The sequence below is a fragment of the Anser anser genome, assembly GCF_964211835.1.
Source record: "Anser anser genome assembly, chromosome: 3".
Classification (NCBI taxonomy): domain Eukaryota; kingdom Metazoa; phylum Chordata; class Aves; order Anseriformes; family Anatidae; genus Anser; species Anser anser.
The window spans coordinates 117,751,044-117,776,497 of record NC_139722.1 but is presented as its reverse complement, the minus strand read 5'-3'; the positions used below and the strand labels follow the sequence as shown (position 1 = coordinate 117,776,497).

General features: G+C 44.4%; 1 protein-coding gene across 5 annotated transcripts in view; it reads left to right on the top strand.

The window, feature by feature from the left end:
* Nucleotides 1–21,629, top strand: part of LOC310896523 (uncharacterized protein) — a 129,846-nt gene extending 108,217 nt beyond the window's left edge. For 3 of the 5 annotated variants that reach the window (XR_014581568.1, XM_083828891.1, XM_083828892.1), the window contains one exon: nucleotides 2,431–21,629. Coding sequence is in view for 3 of the 5 variants with exons in the window: in XM_083828892.1 (XP_083685018.1) it covers nucleotides 2,431–2,533 (103 nt within the window). In the remaining 2 variants the exon portion in view is untranslated. The remainder of the gene's footprint in view (nucleotides 1–2,430) is intronic. The other 2 variants (XM_083828894.1, XM_083828893.1) reach the window with 2 other exon arrangements.
* The last annotated feature ends 3,825 nt before the right edge of the window (nucleotides 21,630–25,454 follow it).

The window sequence follows — 25,454 nt, the reverse complement described above, 5'->3', positions numbered from 1 at the left end:
GACCTAAGTGTCCCGCCTGGAGCACCCTGCAAGCGGTAACCACACATCAGTAATTTTGTCAATAACCTACAACATTTTGTGGTTCAAAGATCTGCAAACATTTAAGAGTGGAAAACTCTAAATAGGAGAAGATTTCTCCTGAACACCGCGTTGCTCTCTCCATTACCCAGTAAGTTGTGCATGCAGTAGACAAAACTAGAGAAGGATGTCTTCGTTGGGCATTCAGAGGTGTTCTCACAACCTAATGTTCAACATTTGAAATTCAAGGACACTGTGCTGCTGTGGACAACTGATTTTTAGGACACATTTTATTTTTCCTTTGGGTTTTTCTTGACCAAGGATGTTTTCTCATATACTGGATATAAGTCCGTTCTTAGGTCTCATCCCTTCCAGGTCCCAAAGGAATGTGTTACTGAGGTTATGCTATTTTTTACAACGACCTGAAAAAAAAACTAAATCATCGCAAAAACTTTACAGATGAGTTGGGAACTGAAGAAGAGAGTAAGTAGTTAAGAAAACAGGTCACAGATACAGAGAGATCTTCCCAAAGAACATTGCGAGGCTGTATGTGAGACTTGAAGAGCTAGGAAAGAGATTTATATCATGCAGCTCGATCTAATGAGCTTACAGAAGAGAGGCTAAGGGATGGCTTGATCACAATCTCTAAGTGCTCACAAGAGGAAGAGAAACATGGAAATGAAGTAGATGTATACAGAAATACTGCAGCTAAAACTTAAGCTGAACATTTTTTTTCTTTTGCAGGGATAGAGCAATAGCTAAGTTCAGAGTTATTTCTATTTTGGGTGAACAGGAGCAATAGTTAATTCCAGAGCAATGCTCCAAGGCGTCTGTAATAGCGCCTGTAGTCCCCAAGCAAGTGGGGGCAGGTGTTTAAAAACATACGGTGTAGTTCAAAGAGGAACGAACTGGAGGGTGTCTGGAAGCCCTTGCCAGATGAGGTACCAGATTATGTGGTCTTCCCGAGTCGTACAGGTAGTGAACCACTTTGTTTTGGACTTCTTCAGCCACAGTAATTTAAGAGAATGCCACATCTTGCCACGCATCAAACAAAATTAGTAAGGGGAAAAGTCTTTTAAGAAGAAAGAGCGTTTAAAAGACTCTCCAATCCAGATAGCTTGAGGTATCTGAGGTTGCTTGAGCTACCTCCTGTCTTGTCCTTTACCTCAACCATATCATTATGGGATGGCAGCGTCAGAGTTACCTGCGAGAATTTCTTCCTTTAAATTACTAAAATAATAATAATAATAACATAAAAAGAGCCCATCAATGATTGCAAATAAAAGACTGCTGTATGAGCTACTGAGATATCCCAGAGCAGCACTTAGGGTCTGCTTCTCGGTTTGAAGACAAAAGTGTGGGGGGACGCAGCTCCCAGCTGGGCTGGACCCAGTGGCTGCGTATTTTATGAGTCCTATCAGATACCGTCTGTCCATACACAAGCTATGTTTTACTTATAAAGTAAATTACATTACATGGCCTATAATGTACGTTTTCAAAGGGGACCCACCTTAAAAACATTTTGTTTAATAAAATAACTTAATTAGAAGAGAGCTTCTGGCTGATGTGGTTGAGGCTGTGATAATTTTTCCTTCTCAAATCATTTTCTCTGTTTATTATACTTAATTATAGTGTAATTATGTATCCATCCTCTAGGCAAATTATGCAATCAGAAAATGTGAGTGGTTCATTTGCCACTGCATTTGGGACCCGTGTTTACATCCCTAGTATAAAATATGGGCATTATTTCTATTATTTATAGTATATATGTATATGCATATATATAAAAGATGTTTCACACAGAATGAAGCATTGGTGTAAAGATTTTATTGACAGTCATTTTTGCATCATCCACCTAATTCATTTGTGGCCTGCTAATACTAAAACCATCCAAAGCTCAAAGTAGTAAAATCTTTATACCCTACCAGGAATTTTCTCAAACGTAAATCCTGCGCAGCTGAGGAATGTAGAAGTTCCTCGGTTTAGCTTCAGTTTTGGGGGGTGGATAATTATTACTTTTAAGAGCTCTTTTTTGCATTTCACCTTCTAACTTTCTGGCCAGAATTTCCTAGCACAGCAAGAGAGGAAGGAACCCCACAGTATTCAGTTACGGGCTGTAGATTTCTGTTCAAGTCATGAGTTCAGACTAACCTTTTTGTCCCATGTGCTTCATGAACTTTCTAGCCATGGCAGCACTGACTTTTAAAGGCTAGGCTGTTCTCCCTCTTTTTTTTTTCTTGATGGGAATTGACAGATTGTGGTTGAACATAGTGAAAGATGAAGCCAAATGTCCAAATCTTGAAAAACCTTTTGAGATTGATGTTTTCTCCTTCCTTGGCCAGCTCTCAGCACAAATTCAAACTGGATTTCCTCTTGGCAATTTCAAGCTCTCTTTGTGTGCTTATTTTGCAGAGATGGGGCCGCTCACACCAGTGGAGCAGGAGGGGAAGAAAATGCTTCTGTGGGTGAAGCTCGGCCCAGTCCTGTTGGCATCAAGCGGACGTGTTTATTGTAGCTGGCAGAGAGGTGAGCTATCCCTGCAACATGGCAAGCCTGCCTAACTGTCACCAGGCCAACCCCACAGCTGATGGAAATCTGGGTAACTATTTGATCTGCCCCATTTTCCCCATGCTGGGGAGCTGGTCCTACCTCTCCCATTGTCGCTCATCTGCATAGTGTTCTCCACGAGTGTCTTGCAAACACACCTTTGCAGGAAATAAAAGGCCTTGACGTGGTCTAGCTTCCACCTCGTTCCCTGCAGGCAAGCTGGTATTATTATGAAGAGCGAGAGTTTCTCAGCCACGTAGGCAAAATTGAATTTTGCCACACCACAGCTGAAGGGCCAGGACCTGCCTGGGGAGCGAGCGGTGGGGAGGTTGGGGCAGAGACGGGCTGGGTGGGGAGAGCTGTGAGTGTGGGACCTGGGGACTGGGGTGATGGGAGAGCTGGGGGTGGCAGTCCAGTCCCCTGGCTAGAGATAGGAACCAGGAGTGGAGAAATAAGATGATTTCTGATCCTCCTCGCCCGCCCTGCAGCTCCCCCATGCCGACAGCAGCCTCAAACACCCTTTCCATCTCCCCAGCCTTGAAACACAGCCACTGCTCCATTCCTCTCCCTGGGAGGGGTGCTGTCAGTTGTGGTCTCTGAGGGAAAGGCACTACCCCAGCCCGCCTGGGATAAAGTAGTGGAGTGCAGAATCAAAGCCCAGATCCAGGCAGATACTTCGTGGTAACTTAAGATCCAGTAAAAGTCTGGGAAGATTTTCAGAGGAGCCACCAAACTTTCCCAAGCGGTGGTGTTCCTCCATCCTAACCCACTGACCCACTGGGGAGCCGCCGGTCCTGGCAAGTCCTCATGCACAGCAGGTAGGATGAGATGTGCTAACAGCTCCAAGTCTGCAAGCATGCAGTAGCTCTGCAGAGCACTGAAGGACCACAAGACCAGGCACTGACTCAGTCCACGGCGAGCAGGCATGTCCCCAGAGCAGGATGAGATGGGAGCAGTAGGTACGTAAGATGTTTTTGTTTTTTTCCTGATGTTATCCCCATTTTCCCAGGTCCCAGCTTCAGACAGCCGTCTGCCATCCACTTTGGCCAGACACCGAGACGCTAACAATTGGCTGGCGTTACTGTCATGAGCAAAGGTATGGCACTGTGAGTTGTCTGAGCCTTGTCAGGCTTTTCCCGCAGTGATTCTGCATGGTGTGAAATAGGTTGGGAATCGGAGAATGGCTCTCTGGCTGATCGGCCTGCTGCCAGAGGAGGATTTGTCCATGATAGTCTCACTTGCTTTCGGGGTGTGGCCTGAAAGGGAAGGTTTGAGACAATATTTGTTGGGGTTTTTCCACTCTTCGTTGTGAAACCCTTGGTTTTCTCATGCCTTGATTTTTGGAGTATATGCCTTAAAAAGCAGTATGACAAATGCCTAGCTCCAGGTAATGCTTTCCACCTGTATGTCTGTATAGAAAGAATGCTGTATTTTCTATACTCAAATGATGGGGAGGCTGTGATGCCGTTTGCCCAATGTCAGGCAGTAGTCTGAAAGCAGGGCTTGGAGCAGGAGCTGACTGCCAAATCCCTGCCCCTTCCATGGGCTCCACCATCCCTTCCATCCTTTTCTAGTTTTGTTTCTCTTTGCTTTCCTCAAGAAAAATGAAAGGAGAAAATTAAATAAAGATTATGAGCTCCAGCATCTGTGTTAGGGGAATCTGTAGCCAAATGAAAGGTGACTGAACTAGGTCCAGTATTGGCTATTGATTCTTAAGGACCTCTTACTACAGAGTGAACTGCTTCAAAAATCAGCCTGAGGGCTGATAACCCGCAGCTCTGAGTGAGAACAAGGGTCACCACTCCTGATCTGAGATTTAATCAGTTGGGTTTCAGTTATCAAAAACCGAGGCTCATAAAGGAAGCCTGATGTTTTTATATCTTGCACTACTCCAGTGAAAGCTGCGCCCAAGATCAGGGAAGACAGAAATTATACATGGGAATGAGATCTCTGTGATACCCTTTTGAAGCCTCTGGATGATCATATAACGCACAAACCAAAGCCCTGAGTGGTTTATTTTGATATGTGGATCCAGGCCATTACCAGTGAAATGAAGTCCGTGCGTCCTGCCCGGCGGTGTGTTTGTGCAATCGGTATGAAAGGGCTGATCTAGCAAGGCTTGCATGAGAATTTTTCTTTCCCATACATGCTCTCAGGAGGTGTTAATGCTGTGCTGAGGAGCTCTGCTCGTGGACTAGGACTATTGTGTGAAATGTGATACTGTCACGTAGTGGAGAAAATGCTGTCATCCCCATCCTCAGGATGGATATGTCTGCTACAAGTGAACTCATGATTGTTAGGGCTTCCAGACAGCTAGCGGGGGGCAGCAGCAGCTCCCTGGGATGCCTCAGCCCCAGCAGTCTGGCCCAGCACTGCTTCAGCAGACAATGAGCCTCATGCTCATGACAATATCTGAACTTTTCTAAGTTAAAGCCAGCAGAAGTGGCTTTCCATTCAGACCTTCAGCTTCCGTGTTGACATGCTATTATGACATGAGGCAGACCAGGAAGAATACTCGGACGTACTAGGCAATGGGGTTTAGTTCATGTGGCTCACGCACTGTTACTGCAGTGGAGAAATCGCGAGTCAGTGTCTGCAGCTACGAAGGGCCAAACTGAAAGCTTCTCATAAGTAAGAAGCAAAAGGGGATGAAATGGGCTTTGCCCAGGTTTATTAAACTTGTTGTTTTAAACCACCACTTCCTGTCCCAGTCAGCAAAACCCAAACCCTGCTGTTAGAAATTACTGCTCTGATTCTGGTTGGGTTCACAGTCCTGCTCCCTCTCACAGGCCCACCTGACACCTTTCACCTCGGGAGAAGGTTTGAACAATAGGCATCCAGCTGAAACCCCATGTCCCAGCTAGAAGCAAAACACGCCTTTAAATCAGGGGCATGTTTCCCAAATGCTCTGCTATCTCCGATCCCCTCTACTTTGTCTGTGAAACTATTACTTTGCATAATAGAAGGGAGAGACGCTCTGACCATCTGGTAGGCAACGCCATGTATAATTTAGGTTGCTTCACTCACTCTCCCATCAACAACAGGAAAGTAGATTCCTTCTGGTTTCCCTTCATCTCTTAGCCCTTTGCTACAAATGCGAGGACACAAGCAGCTGCGGGGGAGTAAACTGCATCCTGCACTAGGCCACAGAGTTTTGAGGGATGCCTCTGCTTGTGGGTGGGACTCCTTCACAACCAGGTCATTTCCTGATTCTGCATGAGCAAAGGGATCAAGAGCTCAGTAAATCCCTGCCAGGAAAGGACAGTTGGTATCAATGGATCTGCAAATTCCCCTTTCCCCTCCCAGGGGTTCCCCAGGACAGGGATAGCATCATCAGGGCATTGCTCTCTGGGGAAACACCGTCATCCCCAAGGAGCCCCTCATCGCAGGGACCAAGCCACCTGTTTGTCCCATTGGCGATCTTCTTAGAACAGCTGCCAGGAAACCTGCAGCAGGTAAACCACCATTTGCTGCTATTCCTCTATGTCAATTATTTGGGCCTATCCAGGCCTGCGCGCTTGTTTATCCACTCTTGGCGAGCACAGTGAGGTGGTTAAGGCCCTGATGCTGAAGTTTATGGCTTAAATCAGCGGGATTATTCATGAGGTCAGAGATAACCATGTGCTTAGCATACCTGGCTAGAATGGCGTCTCAAGCTGACGGCTGGGAGTCAAAAGCTGAGTCATCAGGTCCCTCCTCACCTTCCTGTGTGACCAGCCTACCCGTGTCTGCTTCCTCGCCTGCCGCAGAAGGAGGATGACAGCCGCTTTTATCTGATGGTTACTTTTAAATGGCCCTAGAGGCCTCTTCTGGTCTGATGAAAATTCAGTAGAAGCTGGACTAGCGTGGAAAAGGCAGCAGGACATTTGACTAATGAACGTGCTGGAGCTCAGGAAAGCAATTACATCCTTTCTTCCTCCTCCCCACATTCCCACACGGGTTACTCAGAGATTGCTGCAGAATTTTCTCTGAGCAAAGAAAAGTGGAAGGCCATGAAAAGGCTGAGACGTGTCCCTCGGAGCTGAAGGAAACCTCATGTGGGATGGTGGTTTGGGTGCCCCGTACGGCAGATTGCTATGCTAGCTGATTCCCAGCAGTAGTTACACCTTAAAAGAGGCCCCGTTCAATTAAAACCCGTGACCTTGATTCTGCATACCTCTTCTTTACATACGTAGCTCGTAGAACAAAAAGATGCGGAAAAACAAGAGAGGGAGAAAGAGGCAAAAAACTGATATTTTATGACCCACTATACAACAGCTCCCCAGGGAAGTGTGTTGGAGGACTTCTGCATTTGGCATGCACATCTCTGCTTGGGTAATGCGAAAACCCGCATGCAGTGCTGTGTACAGCTGCCGTATCCATGTGAATATGCAAGGTTGAAACCCAGGAGAGGAGCTGTGGGCATCCTCCCAGCTGCCCCGTGCTTTTGTAAATACAATTGCTCTCACTTTCCATTGATAGAAATCAAACGGCAATTAAGAATCAAGCTCTTTAAATTGATAGGTCTCTTGAATTTGAAACATTTTTCATTCTTTGGCTGGTATCACTGCCTAGATTAGATTATTTTTTTAAAGGCAAGATTAAAATAAACAGTATTTATGGTTTAATTATTTGAATGACTAAGAAGCTCCAGCTTTATTTTAACTTCACAGAGGACTGGGAGATGTTTTTAATGATATGTTTGACTCGCATAGAATCTTTCATCCAAGGATCTCAAACTGCTTTTCAAATAATTAATTAATCCTTGTACCTTTCCATGAGACAGTTTTATCTCTGACATTACTGATGGGTAAACAAAGGCACAAAGACGTCAAGGCACAAACTGCTTTCCAAATATTAATTAATTAATCCTCGCACCACTCTGTGAGACTGTTACTGTCTCTGGTATTACCAATGGGTAAACTAAGGCACAAATATGCAAGCAACTCGCCTGAGGCCCTGCAGGTGAGTCAGTAGCAGAGCTGAGAATAGCATATGACCGGTCGAAGTCTTGGCTAATTGTTTCTAGCAAGTGCTATGCCATGCTTCTGACAACAGACCCTGCAAGCCCCTGTGTGAAGCACAGCTGAGACCAGCTGGGTTTCTGAAAATATCCCCTCCTGTCTGTCTCCACCCACTGGAGGCTGCCTTTGCCCACGTTCGCCTGCAGCTCCTTTTCAGCTCGTAACGACTGGCGGAAGCCCATGTCGCTGTGATGACAAGTGGTTGTTGGAAGCTATCTGGGGAGTTTTGAGATCCTCCAGTGACGGGGGCTGTGCAAACGCTTTGCTGTGCGGCGGGGAGCTCCAGGAGAGCAGCATGCAGGTTTTCTGGTGTTTGCCCCTATGCTGGCCCTGTGTGGCACTCTTGGGCCAGGAAAGCCCCAGGCTCGGCCATGGCCCCTCAGCAGCCAAGAACACCTTGCTTCCTGGCACGGTCCGTCAGCTCGGACTTCAGTGGGTATTTAGCCCACGGAGCAACAGCTCTGTGTCCTCTCCATGAGGAAAAGGAAAAGCACTCTCTGCCCTCAGGAAAGGTCTCTCCTTTCCATCCAGCCGCAGCAATTTTCTGTGCAGGCACCTGAACCCTCACCATGCTCACATCCCAGCTGAGCTATTTCAAAAATGGGCTTGGCCTCATCAAATGCAGTCTCATTTCCACATGAAAGCGCTGGAGGAATATGAAGCCAGCTCATCTGTATTGATAAGAATTTGGCATTACTTTCCCCCAGTTATCTAAGCTTTCTGTGTACATTAATCACAATGCACAAACCAGGAGCTGGGGGGATGCATTTTCTCATCTGGCTTTCCCTGGGCTCAGGCAGTAATCCGGCTCTGTTTTTTTTTTTTGTTTTTTTTTTTTTTTGCGTGTGTTTTTGTTTTTGTTGTTGTTTTTTCTAAACTTCCTTTTTCCAGTTCCACTCTGCTGGAGCCTGATTGCTCCCTCCCCTCTGCAATTTGGATGCCTCATTCTTCTTGCTACAGCTCTGATGCAAGCGCTGCGCTGCCGTGCTTGCCAAACCTGGCATGAGTACCCACTGCTAGTCTAGACACCAGTCTAACTGTAGCGCTAATGCTAGGGTTTAACAGACTGATCTCGGCATTTGTCATAGCTCTGCCCACGGTCATCGCTTTGATCTTTATCCTTGAAAACCACAGCCATTGACAAAGGTAAAATGAATTTCTGTCTTTGAAAGACTTTGATGGCATTCCCGTGTTTTGTTTCTTTTTTTTTTTCCTTCTCTTATTTGCTCTTCCAGCTGAACTTCATCATAACGCTTTTGATTACAGCTGCAACTCCAGGACCAGCTACAGTCGTTCTTTCTTTCTTTCTGCTGTACAGCCATTTAAAAATCTAAGGGGGAAATCCTGGGACACTTCTGAGACAAACTGCCAGTGAGCGTAATGTAAATTTTAATGGGAGTCAGCGACTGAGGGCCCTCAGGATTTGTCATCTTGAATAGGGCCAAGTGCCAAAAGCAGGAGAGGAGAACTATTTGATATTAGATTTCTAGTTCAAAATCTGCACTCTGCCAAGTACGATTGTTTGCCTCCATGTAGTACCTAGAGGTTGAGCTGAGACAAGGGCCTTCTATTAGACGTTGTATAGACACGTTGTAAGAGATTGCTTCTGCCTGGAGGTATTTATAATTTAAATAAACATGATGAGCAAATCGAGTGTTACTAGCTCCATCTTCTAGATGGGGAAGTGAAGGAAAGGAGCGTACACACCTTGTCCAAGGTCACACAGGGGACCTGAATACATTGGAGGGCTCCAGGTATGACAGTTGGTGATAATGTCCCCTTTGCTGGTGAGCTGTTTGGCTCCAAAAGCAATGGCTGGGCTCTCACCATGCAGCTAGAGGTGCCTCTCGTTTGCAAGGATTTATGACACTTTTCCCTGCTTGGAGTTGCAGGATTTGGCTTGCTGCGGGGGAATTCTACACAAACTTCCCAGCAGCTCAGCCACCACTAGAGAAAAAGCTGCTTTTGAGCCAAACTTTGGGTTTTTTTTGTAATGCTATAAAAGCCAATTGTGAGATGCCTCATCCCTTTGAATTTACTGTAGGAAACAAGCTACGTGAGGAACCTTCAGCAAGGTACTTCCACCAGCCTTGATGTAGGAGCAGTGATGAACTTCAGTGAAGCCAGACGAGGTGGTCCTTCCATGGGGCCTGAGATAAGAGCAGGAATTCACAGAGCTTGGGTTTAATATTGTGCACAACGTAAAAGTAAATAAACTCAATAAGGAAGGCTTTGATTACAGGATATACACGGTGCATTATTTGCACATCTGTAAAAATCTTCCAAGGGCTGCGAGTGAAATCCAGGTTTGTTGAAGTCAATGGGATTTTTGCCAGAGACAGCTGTGGGGCCAAGTTCCCCCTAAACACTTGCACATCCTTTCCCTGTTTTCTAGCACACAGGTGATGCCAATGGGACTCAGAAGCTGCTGGAGAGGAGGGCAGTACCCCAGTGAATTATAACAGCACAGGGAGGAGAACTCCAGAGGAGTTACTGATGCTGGCAACTATGAAGGCCCTGACAGTGGTATCACACGGTCCATCCAGAATGGCCTTCAGGGTAGCCAGTCCATAGCTAGGACAAGTTGTTTGTCAAAAGTGGGTTTTGTTCAACACACAAATAAATCTGCCTTCAAAACTGGAGCTGAAAGTTTTCCTGTTCTCATATATAAATATCGAATAAACACATACACATACACATAGTTGGCAAATAAAAACTTTGTATGTAGGTAGTGTGTATATTTTAGATAGCAAAACGCGTATATTTTATACATACAGTCATGTAGCTATATATATTCCCAACATCCATAAAAATGTATTTTCCTGTTTTTTCCAGCCACTTCACCAACTGATTCACACATGCCAAATGTTGACACAATATGTTAAAGAGCAATGTTGACAGTTTTCCATGGACAGTTTTCTGCAGTCTCAAAGAAGTTCTGCTCCACATTTCTTTTGAGATTCAAAGGGATTTGATTAACATTTTGCTGTTGCCCATTTCTGACTATCCTGATTTCAGCCGGGACTGGAGGAGCACTTGATGAGTATGGCTCTTTTGTTATTTACAGCCTTGTCAGAACGATGAAGTAGCAGGAATCTCCTCAGAGAGCAATGTATCACAACATTTTTCAAGATGATTTCCAAATCAAAGATGACTTCCAAGGAGCAGCAAGGGTGTAATCCTGGAGCCAATCAAGCCAATGGCAAAAATCCCACTTTTTGCATGATATTCTTAATGGAGCCTCTGAAATTTTGGAGCTTCATATGTTATGGCTTAAAGATCCTGTCCAAACTCAGCATCTGTGAGCCTTACAGAGGCATGACCCCAAAAAGAAGTGATGAAAAATGTCTATTTTAAAAACAAATATCCCTGTTTATAATGAGACCAGGGGGAAAATGGAGAATTCAGTACTTAATACTGACACCTGCCACTTGCAAAATCTCTCCACTGCTAGAAACAAATATTAGTGAGAGTTTGGAAACTTTTGGTCACTCATTTTTTCCTCGTTTGCTTCCATTTTGCTCACTGGTACGCCTGTCCAATAACATCACGGACATCGCTGAAATGTCATGATGAACTTTGTTCATGTACTAGTTCCAGGTGAGATGGCCATGGGAGTAGCTATAATTCTTAACAAAACAAAACAAAAGAAGTATTTGCTAATGTTTCTGGATATAGTTGTTATTTCCCAGGCACAGCGATTAGTCAGAGCACCCATAAATATCACTGTCATTTAAATCTGATTTCCAAGTTCTTTCCTGGAAATGCCCACTGGCTGTGGAAACCCAACCAAGCTTTGGCTGCTGGGCTATAAACTCCTTCTGGGCTCTGTTCGGCATCTGGTGCGGTGGCTGGGGGTCTCTGCCAGTGCAATGGGGTGGTACAAGCATCATAAATGGCCGGGTAGATTTTTACTCTTCCTTGAGTGACTCTGAAAGAAACTGGGCTAGATAGAGTCTTGGTCCCAACAAATACAGAAGTTCTGACATTGTCATGTAAGGAAAATCCAGTTTCTTAGAGAAAACCTCAGAAAAAATAGCCATCCCAAGATATTTGTTGATTTACACTATATAGATGCAAACAAAACCAACACACCTTACAATAAATCTGTTACTGAGCTTTACCAGAACATTCCCACATATCTGATTTCTAGCTGGTAGGCTTGGTGTTTTTTTTTCCATTGGTGCATTTTGGTGAACGACAACTTATATTCCAATTGAATGAAAAATTTTGCCTCCAACAATATTCAGTTCCACTGAAAGGTTTAGAGCTCTCTATAGGAAAAAGCTAAGAACATCAGTTCAGTTATTTTCTAAGAGGTTTCTTCAGTATTGCACTCCCCCATCACCTCAAAGCTACCCAGAAGTAACATATTATCCGAAATAACAAAATTCATACATGTCATCAGCAGTTTTCATGGGGGAGAGGAGTAGTCCCTGGTTGTGTTCCCCATTTATGCTTAAATCTGGTATTATTCCAGCTCTGACCTCCGTAAGTGTCTGCTCTGCAGCATCCCAAAGCCACATGGGGCTGGACTCAGAGCTGAACTCAGACTCCAAGCAGGCCGTTGCAACTCAACGCCATGTATTAATGACAATAATAGCAATATCCTTAGAGCCTACTGGAACCTATTGAAAGCCAAAATTAGCTCAGCTGAGCTGGAAATGCCTCCACCACCGATTCTCTTAGCAAGGTATGTGAATGCAGGGAGTAGGACGTGGTGCAGTCAGATGCAGGCTGGGCCAACACAGGAGAAAGCCCGCGGGGTGTGCAGAAGTGATCAGGGCTCAGCAAGTTGGGGTAGAGGAAAGAAAGCATGTCTGAATGGTACCATTTAAGCCCCACAGGAAAGCCCAAGTGCCGGCCAGTGCCAGGAGATAAGGAGCACCCCGGAGAAGGGCACAAAGGTAGCACTGATGAGCAGCGCTTGGCTCGGCTCTCACAGAGGTCGCAGCTGGGTCCTCTATTAACTTTCCTCAACACAGCGTTATTGAGATTATGCCGAGCTACTCAGTAGTAATGCCTCCCTCCCACGGACCTTTCAAGAGAAAAGAGAAGTATTTGATGTCCCAGGCATAAGCGAAGACAGTTGAAGGCACTGTTATCTTCTATTATAAGCTGGAGAATTTGGCTACAAGTATGCAGAGGTCCAGCAAAGCACGTGGGCAGTGTTACTCCTGTGAGCAAATTGGTGCACGAGCCTGCAAGATCTGCCTAAGCAGCGGCGGGACTGAAACCTGGGTCTCTGGTGGTGTGTCCTGGGCTCGGCTGCGAGAGCCTCCACTGGAAATAGACGTAACTGGTATAAATGTGTCCACTCTGAAATTTAAAACATTACCTATATTATGACAAGGGGAAATTCTTATTTATTACCATTTCTCATTATCCTCGTGGAGCTGAAGTTCCACACAGAAGCCTGGTTCATCACACAAGGAAACCTCTAGCATGGAGTTGTTGTCGTTCTTATTCATCTCTGTTTATTTTCCAGTTCCCGTCCAATCGGCTCCAATGAATCAAGGTGGGAGGAGGTAAAGCAATTGGAATGGGCAATTTTTAAGGCTGCACTGAGTATAAGGTAAGAAAATATCATAAATTTTATTTCATGCCTTCTTGCCAATTGTTAGAAATGTGCAGTCCATATGAATTCTTATAACAAGGAGGGAATGTTGGGAAAACCAATAAAGATTTTGTGGTCTTAACTATAATGAATGTAGTTTGATATAGAGTCTGTTTTTCACTGCATGGCAAAATGAATCATAAAATACTGGACCTTGAAACTCCTGCATTTTTTAACAATAGCCTGGGGACAGTTTACAGTGTAATGAATTGTAATTAACCCACCTTCAAAATCTTTTATGAGTATTTTGCCAATTAGCTTCGCATGCTTGCTAATGACTCATGGCCAGCGCATGTCTTTACAGAGCAGGCTTTTACAGCACACGCTAGCCTGTTAAGTCAGCAGAAGTATGCAGGATGGTGAGGTATACACAGGTAAGACCCAGCCAGTCCTAGCAATGTGCATATTTCAACATTCAAAGAACTTTTGCTGTTCTCTCAGACCCAAAATAACTGTAATAATGTATAGCAACGTCAAAAGGCTTTGGTTTCCAAAGGATTGCAAGGAATGCAAAGGGCTCAAGTCCTGACATCTGTTGTTACTTAGTACTAACATATATAATGCTGCTAATTGCTGAGCCATCTTTGTTTTCCTTACTTAGCACTAGGGTTAGAATTATTTTATTTTTGTGGTTCATGGCTTCCTGCCACTTGCAACACAAAGTCCACTCTAAAGAAAATAAAACAACTACCAGGCTGCCTACTAACAGTGTGGAGGGCTGGGGTTGTTTCTTCCCCCTCTTTGGCTTTATTTTTTTTTTATTTTTTAATTCAAGGGGATTAAGTGGAGACGTGCCCCAGACAGGACCAGCAGAGCTGGGACCTGAGCAGCATCACACCAAGCAGCCGTGTGAGCCAGTATCCTGTCTGCTGGCGTAGCCAGAAGGAGATGCGGAAGGAGGAAACTCAAGGAGGAGGTACGGCGTGATCCTTCCCCAGCTGTACCCTCCTTGCTTCAGGCAATCCGTGGTTTATGGACTTCCCAAAGCAGAGGCTGCCTCCAGACCAGTGTGTTTTAATAGCCACCCATGGACCTATCCTCCTCAAATTTTTTTGATCCCTTTCTCAAGCCATTTATAACTTTTGGCCTCCGCAACATCCTGTGGCAACGAGTTCCACAATTTAATTATGCTTTGCATGAAAAAGTACTTCCTTGTGTTGGTTTAAACCTTCTTGCGTGAATGCTGTGTCAGGTCCCCTTACGAGAAGCAGTGGACAACCATTTCCTATTTGCCTTTTTCTATACATCATTCATGATCTGACAGACCTTCACTGTACCTCCTGCTTCTATCACCCCTTTCCACCCTGAAGACTCCTCATCTACGTAGTTTCTCATCTTTATGGAAGCTGTTTCCTACCTCTCCTGATCCTGAATGCTTTCGTTTCTGTGTTTTCTAGTTCAGTTCAACCTTTCTGGACTTAGATGACCAGAAAACACACTACCATCATGATACAGTTTCACTGAAGACTGCTATGATGACATTTTATGTTTTGTTCCTGCATCTTTGCCAGCTAATTCTTAACATGATGGTTGCCTCTTCTGATGGACTTTAAATGATGTTTACAGAGAACTCCAAGCTCTCTTTGCTAAATGTTAAACTGAGGTCTCATCCATGTTGAAGTATAGTTAGGGTGAGTTTTCTGTATGTGCTCTGCTTTTGTTGACACTGCACTACATCAGTCATTTTATTGCCCAGTCACTCAGGATCATGAACTCTTTCGGCAGTGCTTTGTGGCCAGATTTAGTTTTACAATGCTGAATAATTTGCATCGTCTGCAAAATTTCTCATCTCACTATTCATCCTTTTTACCGGGCTATTTATGAATACGTCTGAACACTGTCAAATTAGTATTGCAACGACCTCACTTCTAAGTAATGCACAAAAACCTTTCTCTTGCACAGAGAGATGTGGCAGATGTCCTAGCACGAAGCCCTGAGGGGACCCAGTTGTATCCTCCAACAATTGTGAACAGAGCTTTATACCCATCTTCCAGAAAGACATCTTTTAACTTGTTATTATTCTGGGAAATATCTTTCTTTTCGCATCCTTTATCGTGGAGCCTCGATGCAGATAGTTTTTGGGCGTTTATGTTTATTGGCATGACTCTTAACTCCTCTGAGCATGTTATCAATATTGAGTGGGTAAGCTGGAGAAATCTCTGATAAGAAGTCCCATCTGGTGTGTCAAGTATTTCATTCCATGGCCAGGGATACGTCATTTGTCGGCCTATTATTTTTAATAACTATCAGATCATCTTTCCCTGATGATCATAGTTTCGCTGTAAACCATGCAGACCATCAAACAGAAGGACCTCAAGTTAGTAAGAAGGACTTCCCTCTGCACACTCTCTTCTTCATGCTCCGTGAATGGAGGAGGAGCACATGTCAGAGCCCAGCAGTATTTTCCTTTGAGCAGTGACTCTCCGAGCTTTGGTGCAGGCTGGAAGCAGAAATGCAAACACTTTGGTTGGGCAGTCGGGTTCCTCCAACCCCATACCCAGGAAGGCGTTCAGCCTCGGCCCAGGATCCTGCAAAACAGCTGATGTTGAGCAAAAACTGAACCACCATCCTTGGCTAGCCAGGAGTTTGACATTGTACTTACTTAACTTGGGATGATTTAAGCTTAAAAATCATGCGAGAAAACCCAGGCTGATGCTTGGTCTGTAATCTGATCCATCAGCCAAAGTTCAGCCTTGTATCCAGGTCCTCTCCTACCTTGAGCAGTGTTGTGTTTGATTATCATTGTATGCTTTTCAATGTAGTAGTAATTCAAAAAACTCCATCTGAGACTTTCAGAAATGATCATCACTGGCCTAAATGGGCTACTGATGAGCTGAGCAGCTTAAGGCAAACCTTCATGTTTTGGAGAACTGTTCATGCATGTCACACATTTATATCCTGGGCAGCTTTTTTACCACACAGAAGTTAAGGGCTTTCCATTATCAATATTTCCTAAAAAATGAAAATGTCACCATACACTTAGTCCAGTAGATTAAATCCACAGAATAATTTTGAGTTTAACTGAATTTAAGATAATGCAAGTTATGTACTATTGAGTACAAGTTGAGTGCAGTGCTTCGTGGCTTTATTTCCACATCCAAAGATTTCTGGTTTTCAAATCTAGGGATTTATGTCCCTTCTAACTCTGAATTTATTTTGCTTTCCTTTATATCAGCAAAGGTGATCAATCTGGTCACACACATCTGAAATATTTTGCATCTTGGATCTCTGAAAAGCTGAACTCATCCTGATCTGCTTACACAGATCAGCTGAAAAGAGATTTTTTTCTCTTTACTGTACCGCAGTATAGATCTATTTCTCCTGGAAGATCAACTCTCACAGTAGTGTGAAACCAGTTAGCATTGGCAAGCCATTTCCTCGTTTCACAAAATAGTGCCACTTCTCTGTTGTCCCAGATCATTCTCACTCCCCCGTCAGCCAGCTGTCCAAGTGGTTTAGCAGGGAGGGCCAAACTTGTGGACTTAACCCAGACTTAACTTGTGCCTCATCCTCGAAAGTTGTGCATCTGCAAGGTGTCCCCGGAGGGCTGTGACTCAGCTCTCCCCTAGCTCTGTTGTGGTGCCGGACCTGTCACACCAAGTTATCATGAGGTGCTGAGCGTTGCCCCTCTGGGGTTGTTCTGCACACCGCTTTCGTCCTGGAAAACCTGTTTGCTGGCCATGCAGGTAACCCATTGCAGAAAATTGTATCACAACCGTGGGAGCCTGGTACTTGGAGCGAATCTGAAAGAGGAGCCAACATCTACTACATGAATTGTACAATTCCATGAATCTTAAGGGTTGAGCAGCAAGTTTGGACCAAAGGTTTTTTTCAAAGAAAAACTGCAACTTCAATATATTTCAAAATTCCACTGATCATGCCATACTGACCTGATTTGCAAATTTCAACCTTTTTTTTTTTTTTCCTCTTGTTAATTCAGTGGGAGCTTTGCCTGTTCTGTGCAGGACTGGACCATCTGTATATGTCCAAGTAAAGGCAAAATATTCATTCTGTACTAAATAAGCTCAATATGTCTACAAACTACAGGGATTTTCAATCCTGCTATTTCTACAAAGTATGGACTTTGCTTCACTGAGGGCCTAATCCTGAATCAGTTTACTCAGTGGGAATGGCGGCATTAAACTAAATGAGAGCACAATCAGACCATGCATTATTTTAGCCAAGCTAACATGCTACAAAAAAATGTGTTGAATCATTTATTAAAAAAAAAAAAAAAAAAAGAGAGAGAGAGAAATAAAACATATGGTTAGATAATTACTGGGAATCACTGAACACCTACACAGGATAGTTGCAAGCATGGAAATACTCATACACATATTTGAAGTTACACCACAGATTCCTTGGGTGGGTTTCTTTGCCTTGCTATTTTATGTCTGGACAAATAATTTGGATGGCGATTGCTCAGGTAATGTAATCTGAAATCATGTTGCCTGTGTAGAAAACAGAAGTGAAAAGAGAGAACATTTCATTCCTGTCTAACACGAAGCAAAGTTCACAGCTGCAGCGTTTCATTCCAAGCAACACCATTGCCTGTAACGCAGCAAAGCATGGCGGAGGGGGCACTGAAATTGTTTTTCTTCTGCCAAAGAGCTAAGGCATGACTTTTCTTTTGGGGGGGGGTGGCTTCTTATCAACTCCAGAGGATAAAAGCGAGCAGTGTTCCCATACTGCAATAGAAACCCATTCACTTTGTGTAACTCCAGCATACTGCCTGCCATGCTTGGAGCCATTATTTTTGTGCACAGTGGCACAGACATGGAGTGTGAATGTGGTAGTGTGGGATGGGAGGTGATAGAGGTGCAAAGGACTCTCAGGCTGACCAGGTAAATCTTCTCAGCAGATCCATTCTCTACTGTGTGTTTTCTTCATCAGTTGCAGGGCAGTGATCTGAGGACCAAATCAATCAAGGTCTAACAACGGTGGGCTAATGCCTATGTCCTACAGAAACTCTTGAGACAGATGAAATCCTGCCACTGAATGGTGTCTATCTTCTTTATCTTCTCTAGCACTTAGCCTCTAAAATTTGGTGGAAATTTCAAAAGCTGGAAGTGGCCATTGCACCCTTGAGTAAAATGCTGGCCATTTTACAACCAGCCAATTCATGCATTTGTCTGTGAATCCCCCACTCTCTCATTTAAACGCCATCTATTTTTTAGGATTATTCACCGAAGTCTTTCATTCTTGACATCACCCACCATTAAAAAATGAATTAATTTCTCCATGTTGACAGACTGTTTGTGGAGCAGCTCCTCCAGTGGGGGCAGCACAGCGGCTCCCCGGGTCAGGATGCAACATGGGGGGCAGTGCTGCCAGCTAGCTGCTGCCTCTCCGTGCATGGTACGTCTGCCTGCTGCATGGTAAGGCAAGGCCTGGCAGACCGATCTGCTAATACGACGGGGAGGTTTTGAGGCTGAGCAGTTGCACAAGTACCTCCCCCCAACACAGGGCACATTTCTGCCCTTTTCCTCTCTCCTCAGAGCAACCTTCAGTCCCCGCCCGCCCCCCGCATCAAGCACAGGTGGGTCAAAAATCAGGCTTAGTAGGAACACATTTTGGTGAGTGCACAGCACATATTTACACACGAGAAAGAGCTTTGCTGCACCACGCACTTTGATGTCATCTACGCCTGAGCCTCTCTAAAAAATATCCTATCTGAGTAGCTCTGAGCTAACCTGGATGTTTGAATACAATATGAACAAATACAGATAGCAACTTCTCCCCTCCAATTTCCCCAAAAGCATTTCATTTCTTTGTGGTTACCTGCATTATATTGGTCTAAGTATCACTTTGCAGGCAGAAACATGTTTTTATATAATCCCTATTTTTTTCCTGATAAACAGTTTTTCTGATATTCTTTTCCGAACCTATAGACATCTGCTGAGAGCCCCCAGGCATGATTCCTCTTGGGCTGTTGCTGCTTGAGCAAGGAAAGATTCACAGCAGTGGAGTATCTTCAGGTTTCCTAAACACCTAAAATTTAGTATGGTCTCTCTCTTTTTTTTTTTTTTTAATAATAAATAAAGAAATAAATAAAGTTTTGTCACCTAAGAAAGCCCTACAAATTTTAAACCTCCTTACATTAAAATAGAGCCATCTTCCTTTGAAGACAATACAAAAACCCTGCAGACAGGGTCAGTTATTAGTTTTGCTTGAGAGCAGACCTCCACACCCCTGCCAGCCTCCCTGGCTTGCTGATAGAAATGCTGCTTTGTGATGAGCCAACCAGAGGCTTCAAATGAGAGAGACAATGAGAATTTGGCACATTACCCTGCAAAGTGTGATCCCAACACAAGCCGGCTGCTGCTTGGCACGCGTCTCCAGCTTTGGTACAAGAGACTGCTGTGTCAGTAAGTTCAGGCCCATTTTCCCCCACCATGCTTATGAGCTTTTCTAGCAAGCTCCATCGTAAATGAGGAAATTGTTCGTGCTTGCTCTCACCAGTACTTAGGAAACCTTTCTCTAATTTCAGTCTAAATCCATCCACAGCAGTTTGTATTACCATTTTCGTACCAGACAATCCCTTTGCCTGAAGAGTTCTTCAGCTTCCTTAATTTTTTTTAATATATTTATAGACAGAAATCTCAGCCATTGCTTTTCTCAGCTAATCCCTCATGGTGTCCTTACCCATAGCAGGCCCTCCTGTCCTTGCCAACCTTGGTAGCACGCTTTGGCATTTGCTTCTGCCTCAGCTCATTTCTTGTTCCTTGGTGAGCACAGAAGGGCACCGTGTTGTGCCGCGTTGAAGCCGAGCTCTCGTCTGTGCCCGCTGTGCTGCCACTGTCTTGTCTCTCCCTTTAGACTGCATTTCCCTTTTCATGACTATGGCATAGTTGTGGCTCAGAGTCACCCTGTGATTACAGGACACCGAAGTCTTCTTCCTCCCCGAGCAGCTCTAAATGCACAGCTCATTACAGAATGTTTTCTCAGTAACAATACCCAGCTCTGGTGATTTGCATTAGCTACGGGTTTGGGCTTCCTCCTCTAGAAGAGCCAAGGCTTTGCCATTGACACCAAGTGAAGAACCAGCTCTCAGTACTTGATGTGTTGAGGGGAAAGAAAAAAGTAATGAAATAAAGACAGCCAGAGCTGCGTCGCAGCCTAATGCATTATAGCACTACCAACCAACACAGAGACTTCTCCTGCCAGCTTAGAAACAAGATATAAGTAGAGTGCTTCTATTTTTGCATTAAAATGGAAACAGGTGGGAAGGACGTATGGGATTTATCAAGCCAAAGAAATACTTTTTTCTTTCTTTTTTTTTTTTTTTAATTTGAATGGAATGGAAATGATAATCTTGCAGTGTTAATATGGTGCTGCAGTATTGGCCTTCCCCTTACTTGGCTTTTGGCAGTAAGGATTCAGTTGCAGTGAGGCTGCAGCATTGCAGTTTACTTCCACACCCAATCTAGCTCTCTCCTAGGGCTGCCCCTCTTTGAATTATTGCACTACCTGGCACAGCCAGAGGATGTGACTCTGAAGAGAAGAGTTAAGTTTTGCAATGATTTTTTATAGATGGCTAATTGAAAAATATGAATAAAAATGAGCTGCTGGATATTTCATTGCTTAGAGGGTACAACATCTCTGGTTGGTCGGATAAGTAATAAAATGGACTACCAGGTAATGCAATTATCTTGATTATTATTGATACTATATTATCTTGATTGCCTTTTTAAAACTATTTCCAGTAAACAGCTGGAGTCTGAAATTATTGTAAAGCACAAAAAATATTTAGTGATTCAGCTACTGAAAGGTCTGTGATAGACTTTTGCGTCCGTGTGAAATGCCACTGAAATCAAATGGATCAGGCTAACTGCATGCATTCAGACCAGCAAACAGCCTATAACCACAAGCAGGATCCATACCAGTGAAGTGTCCTGTGTGCCCATCTCACAGGGCTGTATTGGCAGTGCTACACACCGCTGTCCTCAGGGCAGTGCGCTACTGGCATGAAGCTTCTGGTTCAGAGAGCTTAAAAAAATGATTGCTTCTTTCCTTGAACTGCATACAAGTGACTTCTTTATATTTTTAGTTGGAATGAAAAACACTTTTCTGTTATGTTAAGGTTTGGAGGTGGAGTCCTTTTGTTATTATTATAGTTCCTTTTTTTTTTTTACAGTTTTATGCTTCCTTGTACTTCTTGGTTTGAGACGGAACCAGTGAAGTGTTTGCAAAAGTCCCGATGGTTGGGAGATCGCTGAACTCCTACAAACCAAGAGCAGATGAAAAGCTTACAAGAAAAGTTGCTCTCCAGAGGCTTTCAGCCCAATTACGAGGAAACGAGGCAGGTTGAATACACTCAGGGCGATGGATGGAGGGAGGAAACATTCAGGTACCTTTCAAATATGCAACCAAACAATTTGAGGTTTCCCTGTCACATGTCTAGACAAATGTTTCAAAAGGGTATGAAATAAAAGAAAGAAAAATACGCTGTCTGGGAATTCTTACCCGGTGATTGTTGCGCAGCTGAAAAGCTGGGTAATTCTCTTCAACTGAATAAACATCGGAGGGAGTCTGAGAGCAATTTGGCTCCAGAGCAAATATTGTTACCGAATTCTTTGCACCTGCAATGGTCAGGGAGATGATAATACGCCCTCTCCATGTCTTCTTATCCCACGCTTTGGAACGCAGCCACACAATATCTCACACGCCTGCTACAGCATAAATGTTTGCGAGGGCAGGACTTCAGGCAAGCCCCTGCTGGTGGGGTTGCAGTACGTTCCACGGCCCAGCCCCTAACACCCGCTCTTGTCTCAGCCTCAAGCAAACCCGACACCCCGACACGACTCGCGAGCAGCAATGCTGCTGCACTGCCACTGCTGCGGCCGATACTCAGCCGGTGCTGTGCCAGCTTTGCACCACGCCACCCAGCTGGGGTTTGTCACTGCGTTTACTCACTAAACACGTTTAAAAATAATAATGAAGAGGTTAAGGGCTTTGGCTGCCACAGCTTCTGGTACCATTCTACCAGCCTAGGCACAGATACCAAGGAAAAACACACTTACCTGGTATAGTATGGCTTGCCGGAGGCTAGGTTGTATTACAGCGGTATGAGTCCTTGGTGCCCTGCCTGACACAGCAAGATGCATGCCACTAGTGAGGGAGCATCCCCAGCGCGGCTGTGACCTCAGCCTGCACCTACCAGAGGCACACTGGGGATGGGGTGGGCAGCGCTGGTACCACCGAGTCCATAGCAGCAGAAGGAGCCAGGAAATAGGGAAAATGGCTCCATTCTGCTGGGCCAGCAAGGCCAGGGCACAGCTGGGGACACAAGAAGGTGAACTTACACCCCTTCCACAGCACAGGGAGGCCAGGAAGGCATCTGGACCTCTACAAGGGGTGCCATTTGATTTTCTGGACTGTTTCTTAGGAAACACAGGTGCCACAGGACCTCAGTGCCTTGTCTATAAAATGGAGAGCATTCCTATGCCTCTGTCTTGTCACACTGGTGTGCAGCTTAATGCATTCATCCACCGAGGAGCAGCTGAGGGATCGAGCCACCAAATGGCACCAAGGCAGAGAAACACTCTCACCATCATCGTGTGGGCTTCACACAACTGGGCTGAAGGTGAAATGAAGGAGTTTGGTGTCAGACTCTCTACTCCGGTCGCCAATGGCCTCCTTCAGCAGGGATTTGAGGACAAAGCAAATGGAAAGGATAAAGAAGAAATGAGATGCGGTTTCTCCTGTTCCTACCTTAGACACACTACAGGATAATGGCTTACACAGCAAGGTATCAGCTTTGTGTGTGTGCATGAGCTGGAGTCCATCAGCACCGTGGCTGCTCAGGTAACGGAGCTTCAAGACAAATCAGAAATAGAGGATACATTTAATATTTGTAGTATTTTAAAAAGTTCCCACTGTAAAACCACTTTTTCACTGGAAGACTCTTAGGCAGATATTTATAAAGAGTTCCTGCATCACATTTGGAGATTAAATTCAGTCCTGAGTCATAAGGTATTGGTTTTATGTTACTCTTCCCATATATTCGACTGTATTTCCTTTAATACTTAGTAACTGCTGAATTTTTTTCTTGTGTAGGGAATTTTTCAAGTTAGTTGCATTTATCAAAAGGACAGAAAAAAGTAGGTACAGTCAATATTCTAGTAAAATACTTTTGTCCTCAGTACACCATACTGTCAACACCATAATGTGTCATCCAGCATAGCAGTAGCCATAAAATTCAGCCACTTAGTCTCATACATAGCCCAACAGTTTGCATTTAAAACAACTGCCTCTTGGCTATACCCCTGTCCCGTAAAACCCCGCATCAGCCACTGCTGTGGGTTTCCCAGGAAAAAAGTGCACACACACATACTTGAACAAAAAAAAAAGTGTACGCACACATACTTGAACGAGCTAGTACTGAGTTAGCGTAGCTGACTCGCTGTCCCTAAGCTCCATCCCACTAAAAATGAGTGTTTCATATCCATGGGGAGTTTCATAGTAAGAGAAACTCACTATGTGGTACACTTAATGCATTAAAAGAAATTCTGTTTTGGAAGAACTACACGTGCATGATTATGCACAGGCATATGCCTTTATCTTCTAGACCAAGGGTCTTGTGGTCATGCCTAGTCCATGTTTTTGATAAGTAAAATAAATCGGACTCCTTCACATCTGCATCAATAAGCAGGTTTAAGAACAGGTGACAACAAAGCAGTTTGGACTCTCACTGGGAAATAAATGCTAGGTAAAGAAAAAGTCGCACCTTAATGTGAAGACGGTGATCATATTATTAGGAAGGAGGACAAAAAGAGGAGATGATGATGAGTTACAGAGCCCAAATTCAAAGGAATTTATGCCAATTTTTGATAGCTAAGTAGCTGTAAAGACTACCAAGTATTTTCTTAAGATTACTAAGCATATTAGCTGATAATTATTAATATCTGTCCATGAAAATTAACCCCGTACAACAGAGCAATTTAATCACTGTGAATCCACATTGGCAGAAAAAGAGTTCTGGTTTTTGTATCACTTGGCTAAGTAAATGAAAACACGGGAGATTTGGTTTATCCTCCACGAAGCTTTTGGGACATGATGTGATCAGAGAGGAACAGGACAGTCGTGTGATTAGTTTTGAATGGCGAGAGTCCTGCGCACTAAACTGGGTTTATGAACTATGCTACTTCCAAGCCCGGTTGTGGCATGTGTTTGCTGTGGTGGACAACGAAGCCCCATGAGATGAGACTAATCCCCTTGGCCTATTTTGTTCATTTGGACGAGGAGGAGAGGCTCTGGCAATGTAGGCATGCAGTGCCTCCAGCAATACGTAAATAAACAATTTAGGAATGAACCTGAACAAACCCTGATTTTTTTTTGCTCAAATGAGGGTGATGTGGAAAGCTCTTACCCAAACTCAATGCATCACAACACATTTTGCTCCTCTCACCACGCTAGCAGACCCAATCAGCCCCAGTAATCTTATCCACCCTGCTAAACCCAACCATTAATTTCTGCTGAAGACATACTCCCACAGAGGCACAGAGTAAATATGCTTAAGCGTCCCAAGCCAGCGTCGTACCATTGCCCTAAAGGAGCAGCCCCATTAGCAGAGCCTCTGCTATATTCAACCCAGACTTCCTAACAGTATCACATCATAAAACCATCATGCATCTGGCCCAAATTTAAGGCACAGTTGGCAGTATTTGATACAAGAAAGAAACCAAGGACTGAATTAGTATCCCATGAGGTTGGTTTTTTTCAAGTCACAGATGAAGTGCAGAGCCATGTGGAGAAGTCCTCCATACGCCTACTAACCCTTCCCAAACGAAAGAAGGGCTGTCTAGGTTTTATGTTCTTTGAAAATACCACTTCATTACCGCCCGTTTTCTTGTTGCCAGGAGAGTTTAACAAAATTACTGAGGGATGAAACATACTTGAAACATTCTGTCTGGATCATCAAACAGGATTAGTGTATGAATTACACTCGGCGGTGCAGCACACCTGAAGGAGACGGGGCTGGTGGGACTGCACGCTCCCCTGTCTGTCTCCTGTGTTAACAAGGACAAAGCGCAGTGCATGGGGTGTGTGCATGCACATGTTGCTTGTTGGCTACCAGCTGGAGCCTTTGGAGAGGAAGGAGAGGAAGAAACCAACCAAACCAAAGTGCTTGCTGCTCAGGGTCGCCTGAACCACGGCACTGCACTTCACTGCTCCTGACACGGAGTCTCGCTTTTGGCAGAGCCTTGGCAAGTGCTAGTCTGGCCGTGCCATGAGCGTGGTGCATGCAGCTAGAAATCCCCACCAAC